Genomic DNA, 16,501 nt, shown 5'->3' with positions numbered 1-16,501 from the left:
AATGTGTAATGGATTAAAGCTTTAATAGTATCCGTTCGGCAGTTGACTTAAGCAGGTGATGACAAGAGAGGCTGGTAATGCTGCTTTTGTTGGATGAAGGATATGCCAGGCATGCTGCTTATGTGTAACCCAATAGCACTATTCTGTTCCGAGTGGTCCTTGGTGGTAATTATTCCCTATCCTACTTCCTTTGTCCCCCCCTCATTTGCCTCCAAAATGTCATTCTCCTGCTGAGGATGGGCAGGCACACACTTATCATTCCCTGCTGAGTTTGCTTGCCCTCAAAAAATACATTCCAGGCTTATATTCAGGGCCTCTGGCCTAGCTCTCATCCTCTGCGTGGAGGGCATAATTCCTGTCCCCCGGCTGGTGTAAGCAAGGCACTGCCTGTTCAGACCCTTCCCAGCAGCGACCTGCAGTGCTCCAGTGGAAGCTTAAAGATGCATCGACAAAACTCTGCTCCCTGGTCTCTTTGTGTATGCAGCTGGCAGGGAGCAATCCCTTTCTGTTGTTATTAACCCAAAAGATGTTTGCTGTTGGATCATTTCCAGTTCCTTAAGCACGCTGGGAATCTGCAGCAGAGCTGGTCTTACATTGCAAGGTGGTGCTTGCAAAGACTTCTTCCCAGTGTGATTCCATCCCTCCTTATTGCTTAGCTTTCACAGACAGACTTGTAGTTGTGTTTTTGTTGGAAAGGCTGTCATACACACAGGAAAATGCCTGGACACTTGTATGCACACATGAGACAGTCAGACATGCTGGTTTCCAAGCAGACTGTTTATGGCCTGCCTCAATCCAAACTTTTGAGCTGCAAAACAACTGCTTTTGATATGCCGATGCACATCGAGTGTACAAAGACCCAGGATGAGGATGATGGACCTCAGTTTTTTTACGAATGGGGAAAAAGAGCCAGTAAAGGTTGCAGATTTTAATAAAACAGCTTCAAACGTGATTGCTGTATATTGCCAGCAAAATAGCCAAGAAACATCTAAGCCTCTGGCACAAAGGAACTTTCCAGTATATCACCCACTGATTATCTCACTCCTTGATCTGTGACAGATGAAAAATTAGGACTGCCTCTTCTAAATTGTCTTCCCCCCCTGTATACTCATTTAGGCCTGAGACTACCATCTGCTCTTTGGTTCAGCTTACTTGCAGTGCCACAGACGGTACAGTATCACTAAAAATACAGCAGAGCAAGCGCCTCATTGATCTGCTCTCAGTGCACTCTCTGTGCAGCTGTCAGTGGCTAGAAAGCATATATGTAAATTTGCAGAACTGTTAGGTTTGTGATAGTGGAAATGATGACCCTGCATAGCAATAAATGCTGCCCACAGCTTTTCTGGGAGCAGATAAAACCCCTTGCTCTCTTAGGCATGCATTCACTTCAAAGTTGAAATGATTTTTCACTAGTATGAAAACAGTGTGATGACAAAATCCATGTGTGAGCCTGGGAGGCACCGAATTTGCCCAAGGGGGACTGTATGCCTTCAAGGTCTTGCAGGATTAAATCCAGCGCCCTTCCTTCCACTTCCTTTAGAAACTGAGGTTTGGTGTTTTGAAGGTTCCATTTAAGTGTATAGATCTTCACCATTGTGCCTCCAGAGCAATAAACTCACCCCAAAAAAAACCTGCCATTAACAATAAAATAGTGATTTGTCTGCTTGCAGTGAAACTTTACGCTTTGACAAGTCAAGTTATCAATGGGGAGATGCAGTTCTATGCCAGGGCCAAACACTTCTACCAGGAGGTGCCAGCCACAGAAGAGGGCATGATGGGAGACTACATTGAGCTCTCCAATACAGACATTGAATCCTCCAGGGAGTTTCTCAGGAATTTTGTTGGGGTAAGTCATTTAATCTCATCTTTTGCAAGAAACGGTGGTGATGTGTCATAAATGACACGCAGTGTGCCCAGTCACATATATTTTCAATGGCACCATATGTCGTATTTGATGTGCATCACAGGTCATAACTGGCTGTCATTGACTCTAGTAATGTATTCTGCCAGGTCATCCATGCATTGTCATGAATATACATTTTGCCTGGACTTATTTTGTTATTTACCTGTTTTGTGTCCTTTTCTTATGCCCCAAAGCTGTAAGGAGTTCTTACAGCTGTCTTTGGGTGGGAGGTTAATTTTCAGTGCAGGACTGTGACCTTTCATGATAAAATCCTTGCTGGCTTCAGTTGGAGATTTGTCTGTGCAAATTCCTGCAGTCCATTTGGGAGAGTAGCTGAGACTAAATGCCAAGTTCTGTTTTGCCTATTTATAAATATTTCTGAGAATGCTGCAACAAAATCCAGTCCTCCCCCTCCCCCTTCAAACGTTGGGAGTATATAGAATAAGCTACCGTTTAGGAAAAATATTTTTTTCTTGAACATTCCAGTGTCACTGGGGACCTTTGCAGACAGATTTCTGAAGTTCTGTAAACATGTTCAAAGGCCTGCTTTGACCTGAGATGCAAAGAGATGCCAAGTGGGATTTTAGAAGCACCTACAATAGAGGTATCACTTTGGCACTTGGGTTTCTGAAAATCCTGTTGATGCCTAAATGTGGCTTTGGGATTCCACACATCTTTACAAGTGTGGCCTGATGATTTTCTAACTGTCCTTCCCTCTTCCCAGGGGAAAAGCCCACTAAATAAGATCAACAACAGTATTAGAAGCTAAAGAATGCAAAAGCTACAGGAAAACAAGTTTCTTAAGTTCTGCTCACAAAATGACTAGTTCTATATAATGCTACCATAGATCTTTCATTTTCTGCTCAGATGTACAGATTTGGGATAGCCAGGTGACCTTTTTTAGTCTTAATGACCTACTGTGGGAAAAAAGCTCAACAGGTTAATTAGATGTTGTGTATGAAAAAGGGCACAGATTGGGATGGAAAACAAGTGTGGCTTAACAGACAGAAATCCTATATAGCAGGGAAGGGCAATTGATGGCAAGGTGGCTGTACTTGATAGAAGCAGGCTTTTGGGGCAGTGAGCCAGCAGAACACAAGTGAACACCTACATTTTTTTTTAATTAACAGCAATTTGTATTTATGTTAATGCAAAAAGGCTTCACAACATTTCAAAGCCTTGCTGTATCAGGCTTTCTACAAACACAAATAGCATATACAAAGGAAAAATTAAATGCAGCTTATAAACCTAGAGCCAGCTCAAGGCATATTCCTTAAATTTTACTTAAGTCTTGTTTTAAGGGCATTTGTGGAATTCAAGTGGTGCATAAGCGTGTACTCAGGGAAGGATTTCACGCCTCCTAAACACTATATAGATTCAGTGCCTGAACGGCAGGTTTTTATCACACTGTTACGCTTTCTCATCTCCAAGACCCGAAAAGGAAAGGAGTACGGTCTGAAGGAGAGTTTCACATGCCAAAGAGGAATCATACCCAATGCATCAGGTGCGATGACAGATACAAAATACTCCAGAGCAGAGTTCCTACTCCTATTATTAGCTAGGGATAGAAGGGATACTCTGAATGGCCAAGATCAAACAAGAAAAAAAGAAACAAAAAGGAATCTGCATGTTTTGGTAATTCTGATTTAGTTTGTTAAAGCCTATCCTCTGTTGAAATACAGTCAATTGGTTATGTTACTTATGGTTTACTTTCCTTTCTTACTACTGCAATTTGAATCCTACTCAACCAGATGCAGATATTTAGTGGCTTTCTGTAGCAGTGACTTTATTGTAAAGCAAATTTGAGTTATGTCTTCCCAAGTTTATGTCTCTATAATTTTTTTTTTCCCAATAAGGTGATCAGGATAGATAGAAAAAAACCCATTTTGTTTCACCCTAACATAAACGATGCTTTATTTTTTAAAGAGAAGTTTAACAAAATTGGAAAGTAGGAAAATCAGTTTCAGATCAACTGAACATATTTCACTTAAATTTTTTTATTGTTTTACCCTCTAAAAACTTTTCCCTTTGTTTTCAAGAGTTCAAGTCAGTTTCAAAATGAAAAATGCTGTTTAGAAATGAGAAGTTGACAAGTTGTTTTTTTTCCTTGAAAGTCGTGAAAAAGAAGTATCTTGACATTTTCAACATTCTTTCCCATGTTTTTTGGCTATAACTATTCTCTAGATTTGAAATATCAATTTCACAGAGTTTTATTCTTCCAAAACTTTATTTTCTGGCAAAACTAGTGCTCCTTAAAAAAACAGTTGCCCAGTTCCACTCAAATTACCCCTCTTGAGTTAGTTTGGCTGGTGTGGAAATGCCACACAGTGACATTTCCCTTACATGACTGATGTTGCATACCTTCATGTATGGCATTTCTTAGCATGATTCTTAGGCACCACTGTAAAATGAGCTACAGATTTCTTTACCATTGGAGAATTTATCTTGCCTGGGCACATGGAAGGAATTACAGAAGGGACTAAGGACTTCACTTATATTTTAGTCTATCTCCTTCCCAGGCAAGTCAAACTGAGTTAAAAGTGCCACTGTGCTCAAGTTAAGAGGTTTTATGTGTGTGTGGGCAGAACTCAAACCAAGAGCAACATTACTTGAGCCAGCAGTGCTGTACAGACAAGCTATAGGTTGTCTTAGGTACAGTCATACTTGAAGGGTTATCAGCAGAGCTATAGCACTGCATATTTATGGCAATGTTTTAATGCCAGTTAAAGCCTTGATGTCCATATAGACACTGTGTTTTCAAGTGCCTAATCCAGAGGTAATGTATAAAAAAAGGAAATAAAACAAAGAAACCCTTAATTCAGGAACAGTTGTGAGCTATAGGTGTGTGATATAATACAGACGGAGGTTACATAAACTTTATAGCTCCCTTTCTGCCCTAAACCCTTCTTCCCTTTCTTGCCCTCAGTTCACCTGCCTGATTGGTTACTTGCTGAATGAAAAGCTTCTCAAAAGTGATTTTTCTCCTGTTTGATCAGGGGGATGGAAGAGATGTTGTTGGAAACCTCATTGTTATTTTTTTTTTAATTTAGAAAAAAACCACTGTGATTTTCATCTGTTTCTTGAACTCTTGATTTCTTTTTTATCCTGCATACCTACTCTGCCTTCCTGCCCTTCCAAGACCTGAAGTAGCATCAGGAACATATTCCACAGCTCTTTAATCCCTAAGGAAATTTGTGAATGCCCTATTTAGCTTTACAGAAGAATTTTTGAGTGTGTCTGTGTCCTAAATGATAGAGATTCTGAGTAATGAGAAGCAGGTAATCAGAGGAACAGTCAATCTTAAATTTTGAAGCCTGTTCTGGCTTAGAATTTTCACTTATACTATTTTTTTAAAATAAGGAGTCTCATTTTCAACTCAATTAGGCTTTTGGGAAAATGACTGCCTTCCAAAGAAAATGTTAATACCCTGTCAAAGCTCTGAGCACTTCCAAACTGAAAATATATTAGCTGAACATGGAATTATGTCAACATTTTCATTACAAACGGAGCCATGGTACTTCACTGGGCTTCTTAACTGACTGCCTGATGCTCTTGCTCCCTTTCAGCAAAGTGTGAGATCAAGCTTCATCTCCCATGATTGTTCCCTTTCCTTCTTCTCAATGGCAAATGGAGATGTGTCATCAGAGGTCCTTGCTGTGATGCATCATGGGAGATGAATTCCCTGTTTTGAGTGAGGTACTGTGACTATAGGTTCTCTGAGACACAAATGTCAAACATGTTATATGGCTTTTTGTCAAATTCTGTTAGTTGTTTTGGTAAATCATCCCGGTTTTCTCACCAGCTTTCTCAAAGATTTTTACTTAATCACATCACTGTAGGCCTGTATATATCTGCCAGCAAACAATATGGAACACCACCTTGTAAAGATCCAAGACATAGTTCCTTCTTCTTTCATGAATTTCTTGTTACAGCTTAGTCTGGTCCTCAGTAAAAGCCTGTGAATGAAGAACGGCTCACATTTTCTGGCTAACTACAAACAGGTAGTCTCCAGAGACCAATAGGGTTGAAGGCTTGTGGACTCTTGCACGCATCACGAGATTAATCTTCCTAGGTATACAAATTGGGACCAGCAGCCCTGGAGACTGGTGAGAGCCTTTGGGGTCCTTGTGCTCTTTCTACAGTTACTCTGTGTAACCAGATGCTCAGCTGGGCTATTCATAGTCATACCATTGACAGTACTGTCCTTTGACCTTAGTAATCTACTGAATTACCCACTGAAGCAAGGCCGAAAAAGCAGTGACTTACATGATTTATGGTTGGTCATCACAGAGGGGGTCTCCCATAATCAGGAAGAGCAAGACTCTTCCTGGGCTTATTTCCTTTAAGAGCAGTGAAGCTCCAGCAGGGACTTCAGCCCATAGCTTCCAGTTCAACACTCAGTTCCAGGAGACAGGGAAGGGAAAAGGTGTTTACATTTGCTTTTAATATATTAGTTTAAAAGATAACTTTGACCAGGGGAGCTCCAATCTCACAGTCAGTCCATGTACAGACTTAAAATTTCTGTTTTACAGAACAGCAGCAGGCTCTTAAGAGCCTTTTTATAGCTAGAATGGAAGCTTTAGGGGTGAAATACAGCTTTCATTATAAAGCTCCTTTTACAGTGATTCATTATTTTCTCATAGACATAGCCTTTGTGCCACGTTTTCTCACGTCTGATCTCTGTCCAGAGATGATATTTATGAAGAAAAAAAGATCACTTAAGAAAAATCTACTCAATCATCTTTCTTGTCTCTGTGCCTAAAAAAGAAATTCTGTATATGCTCCAGTCCAAACTTTTTGAGTTGTCGTAAATTGCCTACAACTCCAAGATCTTCGTTCAAACACAGCTTGTTTTGAAAACTGAACTCTGATCCCAAGGATGCTCTGTGTCTGCAGAGATGTCCATAGGCACCTTGGGAGTTGTGTGCTGCAGAAGTTACTTCTTGCATGCAGTATTTAGTATATGCTTACTTTTTTGTTAGGCCTTTACAGGGCTCAGAATGAGGCTTATCTAGCCATGTTGTTGGCTGTGGAGTAGGAATATTTGACAGATGAAGTTGCAAGGGCTTTACAAAGACCAGTGGATCTTCTGAGAAAGCTAGGATGTGAAAGATTATGTCTCTTATGCCAAGGAAAAACTTACTGTACAGCAATAAATGCAGGGGAGGCAATGCAGAAGTCCCATTGACAGCAGCCTGGGAACATGGCAGCCCATCTTGGCTCACACATAGTACCCAAAGCTGTGTTGATGCTGTCGCAGGTTCTTGCCAGTCTTGAAACAGCCTTGAACAAATAAGGAGACAGACACTAGGCTTGGTGGGCTAAAGGCCATAGCAGGTAACAGAGTTTCCCTGATCTTTCAGGTGGTGTTTTTCAGATTTCAAATTATTTTCTTGTATCCCACAGGGGGTGGGGAAAGCTGGAACGAACCGTGCCCTGGACTGCGGCTCTGGGATAGGTCGTATCAGCAAGCATGTCCTGTTACCAGTTTTCAAGAGCGTGGAACTGGTGGATATGATGGAGAATTTTCTGGCTGAGGTCCCAAACTACCTGCAGGGCAAGGAGGACAGAGTAGAGATGTATTACTGCAAAAGCCTCCAGGAATTCACTCCAGACCCACAAAGATATGATGTCATCTGGATTCAGTGGGTTTCAGGTTAGTTCAGCATGGTTCATCCAGCCTGGCATCTCAGAGGACTGTACAGCCTGTGCTAAAGTTTATGTTAAAAGAATGATGCAGCTGTAAAAGGAAGTTCTCAAATCTTTGGGACAGCTTCCTAAAATCTCCCAAGAGACTTCTGAGAGTTCTCCCCAGCCACATTCACATTGGGTACAAATCAAGTTGTTTTTTTTCAGGACATGTACTGGAGGAAGGTACATGTTCTTGGAAAGCAGCCTGTGTGCTAAGGTGCGTCTGAGGAGTAGGCCTTGTATGTGGGTTTTCTTGAGCAGGAATCCTCCTTCTTAGTTGCCAGTGCTGCAGACAGATACATGGGGTTGGCCTTGCCAGTGAGCAGGGAATTCTGAATCTGATGATTATCCAGACTCCGGGATATTTCAGGAAACAATCTGAAAAAATCCATAGTAAAATTATCAATATCTATAAACCAGATCATGTCTTCTACATGCACTGATGCATGTCAAACAGGTTCACTTAGCTATGTCCCACAGTACACCATCATATAAGAAATATCTGCTGCTTCTCCTGCAGCCACCCTGGTGTATGCCCTGCAGCATTAAGAGCAGCAGACTGGCAATCCGATAACGTGGGCTATGTTCTTCACCAAAAAAAAGTTCTTGATTTTTTCTAGAAAACCTGTGGCAGTGCCTAACCGTCCTTCCAGAAAGAGTTTTCTCCTAATCTGTGAACCTAAGTGTCCATGGTGCAGTTTCAGCTTTCAGAAGCAATTATTCTAAAGCACAAGAGGAGGCCTGAACAACTTGTTCTCTCCAAAACCCTGGAGCCAGATAGTTTCTTGCTAGGCAAAAAGAAAGATAAAGGTAGAGAGATTAGCACAGGAGATGGTTTTATTCAGGAACACTTACTTGTCCTCTACACATAGTCTTATGAAGTAATGAAACTGAGCTTTGTAGAACAGGTCTATAGTTGTACAAGCAAATTGCTTCAGAAGAGTATAATTTTCCTTTGTGTTTTTGCTTTTCTTGAATAAACAGTCATTGCAGTAAATGTAGCTTCTGCCTCATCTTTTGAGCAAATCTGAGTCAACAGACTGAATGAGCTAAGACTTGTCTGAGGCTGTACTGATCAGCTATGTGGCTGCCAACAAAGGGAGCGTATGCCTTTTCTTTAGCATAGACACAGATCTGAATCTCCTTTCTTCATCAATTTCAATTTCAATATGTGGTGATCTTAAGTATTAATCAAACTTCTACCTCTATCTTGAATTTGACTGAAATATGCCAACAAGCTCAATGCTTTTTGGTGGAGCGAGGGCAGGACTGTCTGGTAGAGAGCAACACTGTGAAGATCTCATTTTCTTAGGAAACTAGACTAAAAGCAAAGTTAAGAGAACATTAATTTCCAAATTAGGTGTTCAAAAGCTTCAATGAATCTTGCTGATGCAATCCTGATTTGTCTTATATATGCATAAGTATACGAGCCCAGGCTGTTATTTTATGAAGAACTAAAAGTGCAAGTTTACATTTCATGTAGAAATTCCCATTTTCCTTCAACCTGAAAGGTATTCAGCTTTAAGCTTTGGGGTTTTTCTCTTTTTCTTCTTTTTTTGGGGGGGTGGTTAAAGAAACCTGACATGCTATGTCAAAATGTTGTTTTGAAATTACAACTTCCATTTATAAAAGTTTAAATCTTCCATCAAGAAAATGAAATATTTTGACTAGAATGTACAAATGATTACTTTTTTCAAGTTTTTCATTCAGTTTCTGACAACCTGTCCTTATTAATTAATTTAAAATTTTTCACATGTGAGAGTTCTCGTTTTACTCTTTTCTGAGTCCTGCACTATGATCTCAACATAGCAGAAGTACTGATCTCTGAGAATGAAGGCTAAAAATGCAATCCCAATAAGATTTCTCAATCAGAAAAAAGTACTATTTTAAATGTATATGGTATATGTAGAAATCACAACAGTATAGGGTAATAGAAAGAGTTTATTTGGCAGTTTGGAAGTTCTTGCATTCCTCACTGGATCTTTGTTCCAGAGTTCCTTTAATAGGTACATAAGGTTACACAGCGTTATAGAGATTTGTAGCATTAAAAGACAGAAGGGATAGTTAGATTATCTAGTTTGACCTATATCACAAGCTGTTATATTCACTCCTTTACCTTTGTACTGAGCCAATAGTTTGTGTTCAAATAAAACATCATGAGAAATTCAACCACGCTTGATTTGAGGACTTCAAGAGGTGGCAAACACCACTTTTATTGGTAGCTTCCAATGGGTAATTACTTACACTGTTGAACAGTTGTCACTTATTTCCAGTATGAATTTGTTTGGCTTCAGCTTCCTGCCATTGATTCTTATTATGACTTTAACCACCAGATTAAAGAACCCTTCAGCACCCAGTATTTTCTCCACTATTCCCACTGATGTCTGTCCACATCTGCTGCTACTACTAATATGGATCCTAAATAATGATTTGAGTTTGTAACTGTCAGTCTCGTTGATTTGCCCAAGATTTCATAAATCTGGCAGGACTAGAACTTCTCCTGCAATGAACAGGGTATGGGCACTCAGATCAAGGCACTGTTCTGACGAGTACAGGGGAGGGTCTGTTTGAATGGTTAATAGTGATCTATTATCCATCTTTTCATCTGTAGGATATTTGACAGATAAAGATCTCCTGGAGTTTCTCATCCGGTGCCAGAATGGCTTGAAGGATAATGGTGTTATCATTCTCAAGGACAATGTAGCCAGAGAGGGATGTATCCTGGATTGTCTGGATAGTAGTGTGATCCGAGACCTGGACATCCTCCACAGCCTCATTGAAATGAGTGGACTCACCATCCTACGGGAGGAGAGGCAGGAGGGGTTCCCTGAGCAGTGTGTCCCTGTCTGGATGCTGGCCATGCAGAAAGGCCCTGGCCATTCCTGATGGCACGGTGAGACTGCAGAGACTGGACAACGGATGAACTGCAGGACTGGGAAGGAGAAGAGCATCTACTAAAATCCTCCTAACCATGCACTGCTACTGCTATGCTAGGGCAGCAACTACTAAAGGATTGGGAGACAATTACAATTGAGCCTGCTTCTCCAGGGAATAGTCTGCTTCTACATCCTTCCTGCTTCATCATTCTCTCCACTTTTAAAAACCTTTCTAACAGCTCCTTGTCAGATCCCTCTTTCATGAAGAAGTCAATACTGGACAAAACTCAACTAATAGAAAATAATTGGGTCTGAAGTTTCTGTAGTGGCTAATACATTTTGGAGTGTTCTGTATGAGGTGTTAAGAAATAAGCCTGGTTTTTACTACAGCACTTAAAAATCATCTTGGAATTTAAGAAGGATCTGTCAGATCACTGAGGCAGAAAATTCAAATAACTTCTGGAAAACCTAACCCAAATTTTGACTGTCATCACTATCTGTACTTTAAAATATTTAAAGCAAAAAGGGAAAATTTTTAAGGAAATTTTTATCCATTTGTTTGCATTAGCTATGCAGTTTATTTATTCTTTTGCATTTCTGTCAGTTTAGACAATAAGACAACCTGGTTAATTTTCCATTTTTAGGAACTTTATCCTCCTGATGTTTCTGCCATAGAACAATAGTGGTGCATATGAGTTTTTGCACTCCAGGGGAAAACTTAAATGACAAATATATGCATGTTTGCATTGAAATTTTGTGAAAAGATTGCCCCACAAATTACATTCTGGAAAATGTTTTTTCAAAATGTTCACAGTGGAAACCACTTGAAAGCTTCTTTTTATTATTCATACCACTGTAAATTTCTTTCTTTCCCACATTCAGAACAAGTCTGGCACCATATGCAGAGCTAATGGGATTTCATGGGGTGTTAATAGTAAGACTGTAAGAAGAACTAATACAGTATTGTATTAATTAACAACTGTACTAAACTGCAGAGGGTGTTAGTGTAACCCAAAAGCATCTATGATTTATATTCAAACAGCAGCTGTATAAGCCTGGATTTGAAAATACTAATACACATACCATCTTCTGAAGGCTCACAGAAATTACACATTAAGCTTCTTGTCCTCTTCATATAGGTGCAGAAAGTGCTGTGGGAGGACAGAAGTTCATTGTTCAAAAAAAATCCAAATTTGAAATTCTGGTTCATTCTGAATGAAGGAGAACCACAGACTTTTCCAAGCTGATTAAAACTTTTGTTCAGACAAGATCAAACATTTCTTTTGAATTGGACCTTTAAAATAATTTGCACTTAAAATACAATTAAATGCAGTAAAAAGCAAATTAAATATGGCTTGTTCAAAGTTTTAGAAATTAGTGATAACATTACAATGGACTCTTCTGACTGTCAGAATTTTTATCATGTTTTATTCCCCTGAAATGCAATTCTGGCAAAACTTATCAGACTTTTTAAAGAGTTCCATTATGACAAATCTCCGTGTTCTGATGGAAAGGGAGTTCTATAAAACATCCCTCACATGACTGTAGGCATAATTGCCTGTGTCAAATATTGTCATCTGCATTATATTAACTCACATAGAAGCCTGAAGATAACAAGATCAGGGAACCTCTCAGCTGGGTTTTAGTACACTTTGCCATCCTTTGATAGCAAATCTCCAGTTTTGGTTTTAGTTGCATAACTCTTCTCTAGCAATATGGTTGCATATGCTGAGAATTTCCAATTTATGGCAGAGGGCTTCCTGATGTCAAATCTTATCCAGCAATTGTTCTCTTAATGTGCCATCACTAATTGTAGCATTAAGGAAAACAACCCTGGTGATTTGGTGAATATTCTGGCGTGTCATATAACTTAGAAACCTATGGTTCCCATGACACAGATGCTTCTGGAATGTTTTGGCTGATTCTTCCATTCTAATCAACTGGTAATGGACATAAATTTAGTATGTAACACTGTTAAAAACCCAAGGTGAACTCTTACATTCTGGGATTGTCCCCAGAACTAAGTGCTTCATATTCCCTTTCAGCTGATACAGCTCTTTCATTCTGCAGAGGCTGTAAAAGCTGATGTGTTCTTTGTGTACATATGAGTGTGTGCAGATACCTGAAGGAAACCCAGTCATTTGTTTTACAGGAAAGAGGCATCAGTCCTATAGTTTGTAACTCTAGTTAGCTATTGCAGGAGAATATTGAATTATCTTTTTCCAGCCAGAGACATCTGCCATGGTGCAGAATACTTGGGGACTGCTGGAAATCCTAGTACAATGGTGTCTGCCAGGCATATCTGAATCATGTTGGTCACTACAATGGTGAGAGTACAGCATTGTGGAAATAGGGTAGTAAACAATTTAATACAAATCTAAACAAACAGCTGTGACATCTCACAGGGCAGAATATATCAACTGTTCACTTACACAACAGAGTGGGTGCATTTCAGTAATGAGAGATGTGGTTCCAAGATGGATATAGAATGTAATGTGGTTTAGGATGAAAGGTAGAATATAAATGACTGGTATTGTTATCAATGCAATACATTTTTCAAGGTAAAAATGTTCTTCCTGTATTTTGTACATCTTTCCTATTTGAATTTCCAGAATAGATGTACACAAACATATAATGAAAATGGGTTCCCTTAACTATGTAAGAATAGAGACAAGTAAAATCTTAATTTAGTAGAAAAACCCATATTTCATGGTTCCCACATTCCTGGAAATTAATGTTTCATGGCTATGTTGCTTCCACAGTAAAATATTAAAGCTTTTCTGGTGACATAATGAACCTCAAGAGTAAAAGAAACACAAGCCCTTCAGGGCCTTATATGCATGAGATTGCTGCAGACTGAATAATATTTTGGTTTCCTCTTTTCCAAGATATATTTTAATTCAAGAACTCCCAGTCAACCAGTAGCCCACCCTTAAATGCTCATGAATACAAGTAAGGTCTGGACTTTACTATATTATATAATAATAATGAATCACAAACTTGAAACAGAAGATCTTGCTTAAAAATCATCTATATATCGGTTGCTCTTTGGTGTTCAAAGATTGGATAATCAACTCAGTTGCTCTGCCTCAACTTTCAGGTTATTTAAACCATGCATTTAATGAAGCCTTTAGCTCATCAGATTGCAGTGGGAGTTTGAGTCCCCTTTGTTTGGTGTTCATTTAGGACTTGTTCCCAATCTCAGTATTACCAGAAGTTTAATCCAAGCTCAAGACACTGACTGAGGCAAAGTTCACAGAACATTCAGGGTCCTTCAAGCTCAAACCCTCATTCACCACTGAAGCTAGTTAGAGAAATACCCAATTAGTCCTTCAATCAGTTGTTTCTCACATGCAACCACTACTCAAGTAAATGCTTAGCCCAAGTGCATTAAAGACTGCTTCTGCCATGTCACCACAAAAGCTCCTGGTAATGCTTGGTTTCCCCATATCAGGTCCTGTGCTTCTATTCTGTGTGATGGAAAGACAGATTATTATCTTTATTATATGAATGTGAGGTTCCTTGCAAAGAGATTGTCAAGCCCTGACAGTAGCCTTCAAATGCTACTGTAACCTGAAGAAAATGTAAGGAAGCAATTATTACAGTGGTCTGAACAGTTATCCCAACTGTGCAGCTCCAGCAACCACCAAAGCTCAAGCTGTTTGTGTTCCGAAGGCAACTCAGACATTACAAATGTCTTTTCATTCCTAATTGGAAGAGAGAGCCATCATCCTGAAAATATATCACTGAATGGATGTTCTAAAATACTTTGTTTCAGAAATGCTGAAATGATCATATCAGATATTTTTAGTTTGACCTTCTTGTTTGGATGTTTATATAATCTAGTCTAAACTGACATGTTATGTGAGATGATAATGTAATACACTATATAGTATTGTAATAGTTGAAATGAAACATGAGTTGCCTACAGAATACGCTAATAAAATCGTACATTTCCCTGCCCCCAAATTTAGTGAAACAAGTCTACAATTTCCAGAGGAGACAGAGTGACAGTAATTTCAAGAGGAGCAGTTCTGACAAGAAGTATTTGCCCAAGCTCTTTTTCTCCAGCCATTTCCCATCCATTCAGGCAGCTTGCAGTGTGCCTGGCCTAGGGAGCAGCCACTTTAGGCTCTTTGACAGGCAGGAAGAAGAAACTGGCACCTCCAGAGCAATTCAGACCACCTCAGAGCTGAACTGGCTTGAAATAAGAGTCTCCTCTCTCCCTGGTGGTTGTACAGTGGGAATGAAAGCACATCCTTGTTACAACCAATTCAGTATCTTTATTGTTAATGTCAAACAAAAGTGCAGTATGATCTGAGGAGCTGTGACTGTCAAAACCAGAAAAAGGCATGGACTTGGATAATCAAACACCCATTAAAAATCAAAATCACGGTACTGGGGCACTACATTAATGGGAGCAATATCACTGCATATTGCCAGCTGACAAAAGCTTTGCCAGTTACACTGAGTACCATGAGTACCTTTATGCCATTCACTTGTTTTTTCCATTCTCTTAATCGGGGCTCCCCAGAGCGTTTACAATGGCATATCAGACAGTAGGCCTGTCCACAGGAACTTGGCTGTTATGTGTGATTAAAACCAGTTGTGTTGCATCCCATCCCTCTTCTCTTCCTTTGATGCTTCTTCCAACTTGCCAAGAAAATCCCTCCTCCACTTGCCAAAAATGATTTGTTCTCTGTGGACATCACCACATCTTATTGAAGTAAAACAGATTACCTTTGATTTTAAGAGGAGGTAATTCTGTTTATCTGAGAGAAATAACAACACGCTGTATTTCAAACATACAGGTTAATACCCATCTCTTTCAATTGATGTCAAGTAGGCACTCCCAGACCTTTGTACCAATCAAAGCTCACATTCTCATCATCACCATAAATAATGGTATTTGTATGATACTACACATCCCTAGACCTTGAAGCATGCATGTTCGAGACAAGGAAACTGAGGCACAGAAGGGTGATCTGGGACACATTACAGCTTTACCTAAATGGTATCTGTGAGTGATTAACACCTCCACAAATCAGGCCACTACTGGAATTACAGAGAGTTTTGTAGGCAGGTATAAACTTATTGTGGTCGTACTTGGAGCAGATAGATTGAAACAGCATGGCTGTGGCTAGCCTGCTTATTAGGCTAGCCTGATACATCCTGCAAAGACAGGGCTCAGGCTGAACGTTGTGCTCAGGAACATAAACAGCTTCTATTCCTTCAAAGCATTGGAAGAACAACCTTCTGCATATCTGCAGCAAAAATAAAGACAGAAAATTGGTGGAAAGTCTCTCTACCCTGTATCTCTTTTCCAAAAATGTTGAATTTGCAGGCATTTCAACCTGTTGTGGTATTTTCAAGATCCTGAGACTAAGGTTTTTAGAGGTATGTGAAGATGCAGAAGTCCTGTAAATGCACTGTGACTCAGACACCTATTGGTGTCTTTGGATGCCTGTAAATCTCTGAAGATTTGGCTTGTAGGAACCTCAGCTTCGCACAAGACTACATTTTCGGAATTATCTAGGACACCAGATTTGAAAGCATGTAAGTGCCTGTCAATGGAGGTGGGCAACTAGAGGCATCTCTGAAGTGTTTGGCCTATTCAGTCAAAGTTTAGCATCAGCATGTCTTTGAAAACCCCTCAGGCATCTTAGGGACAAATAATCTCACTTGATTCGAGATACCTAAATATAGATGTCTCATCCAAGACAATTGTCTAGGCGCTCTTTTTGCAGTCAGTGGAGAAGTGTCCCATACAGGAGACATTAATGACAGGACCATGCATTCTTCCCATTCTAGATAGGTATATAAAAGATCCGAGCAATAGCAATGTCCTTCTGAAAGCTCCATTAAATTGTGTCACTTTACATGACTTGAACTGATTTGTAGGTACATTATGCCTGATTGTTCCCCTCTCCCTAACATCTGACAATGCCCTATGAATGTAGAATCCTGATTCACGACTGTCTCTTCCAGATCTGTAGCAGAGATTCCCAAAGTGACACATGCAGCCTGACAC

At 39.7% G+C, this 16,501-nt stretch overlaps 1 protein-coding gene across 8 annotated transcripts in view; it reads left to right on the top strand.

Annotated features, from left to right (window-relative positions):
- Window positions 1-15,871, top strand: part of METTL11B (methyltransferase like 11B) — a 40,033-nt gene extending 24,162 nt beyond the window's left edge. For 6 of the 8 annotated variants that reach the window (XM_026854375.1, XM_026854377.1, XM_026854373.1 and 3 more), the window contains 3 exons: window positions 1,671-1,846; window positions 7,310-7,559; window positions 10,206-15,871. In XM_026854375.1, coding sequence (XP_026710176.1) covers window positions 1,671-1,846; window positions 7,310-7,559; window positions 10,206-10,480 — 701 coding nt within the window. In that variant the 3' untranslated portion in view covers window positions 10,481-15,871. Of the gene's footprint in view, window positions 1-1,670; window positions 1,847-5,469; window positions 5,600-7,309; window positions 7,560-10,205 lie in introns of those variants that run through there. The other 2 variants (XM_026854380.1, XM_026854379.1) reach the window with 2 other exon arrangements.
- The last annotated feature ends 630 nt before the right edge of the window (window positions 15,872-16,501 follow it).

This window comes from Athene cunicularia (assembly GCF_003259725.1).
Source record: "Athene cunicularia isolate RWA chromosome 8 unlocalized genomic scaffold, athCun1 chr8_part1, whole genome shotgun sequence".
NCBI lineage: Eukaryota > Metazoa > Chordata > Aves > Strigiformes > Strigidae > Athene > Athene cunicularia.
Note: the sequence above shows the minus strand (reverse complement) of the source record. Positions and strands in the feature narration are given on the sequence as shown.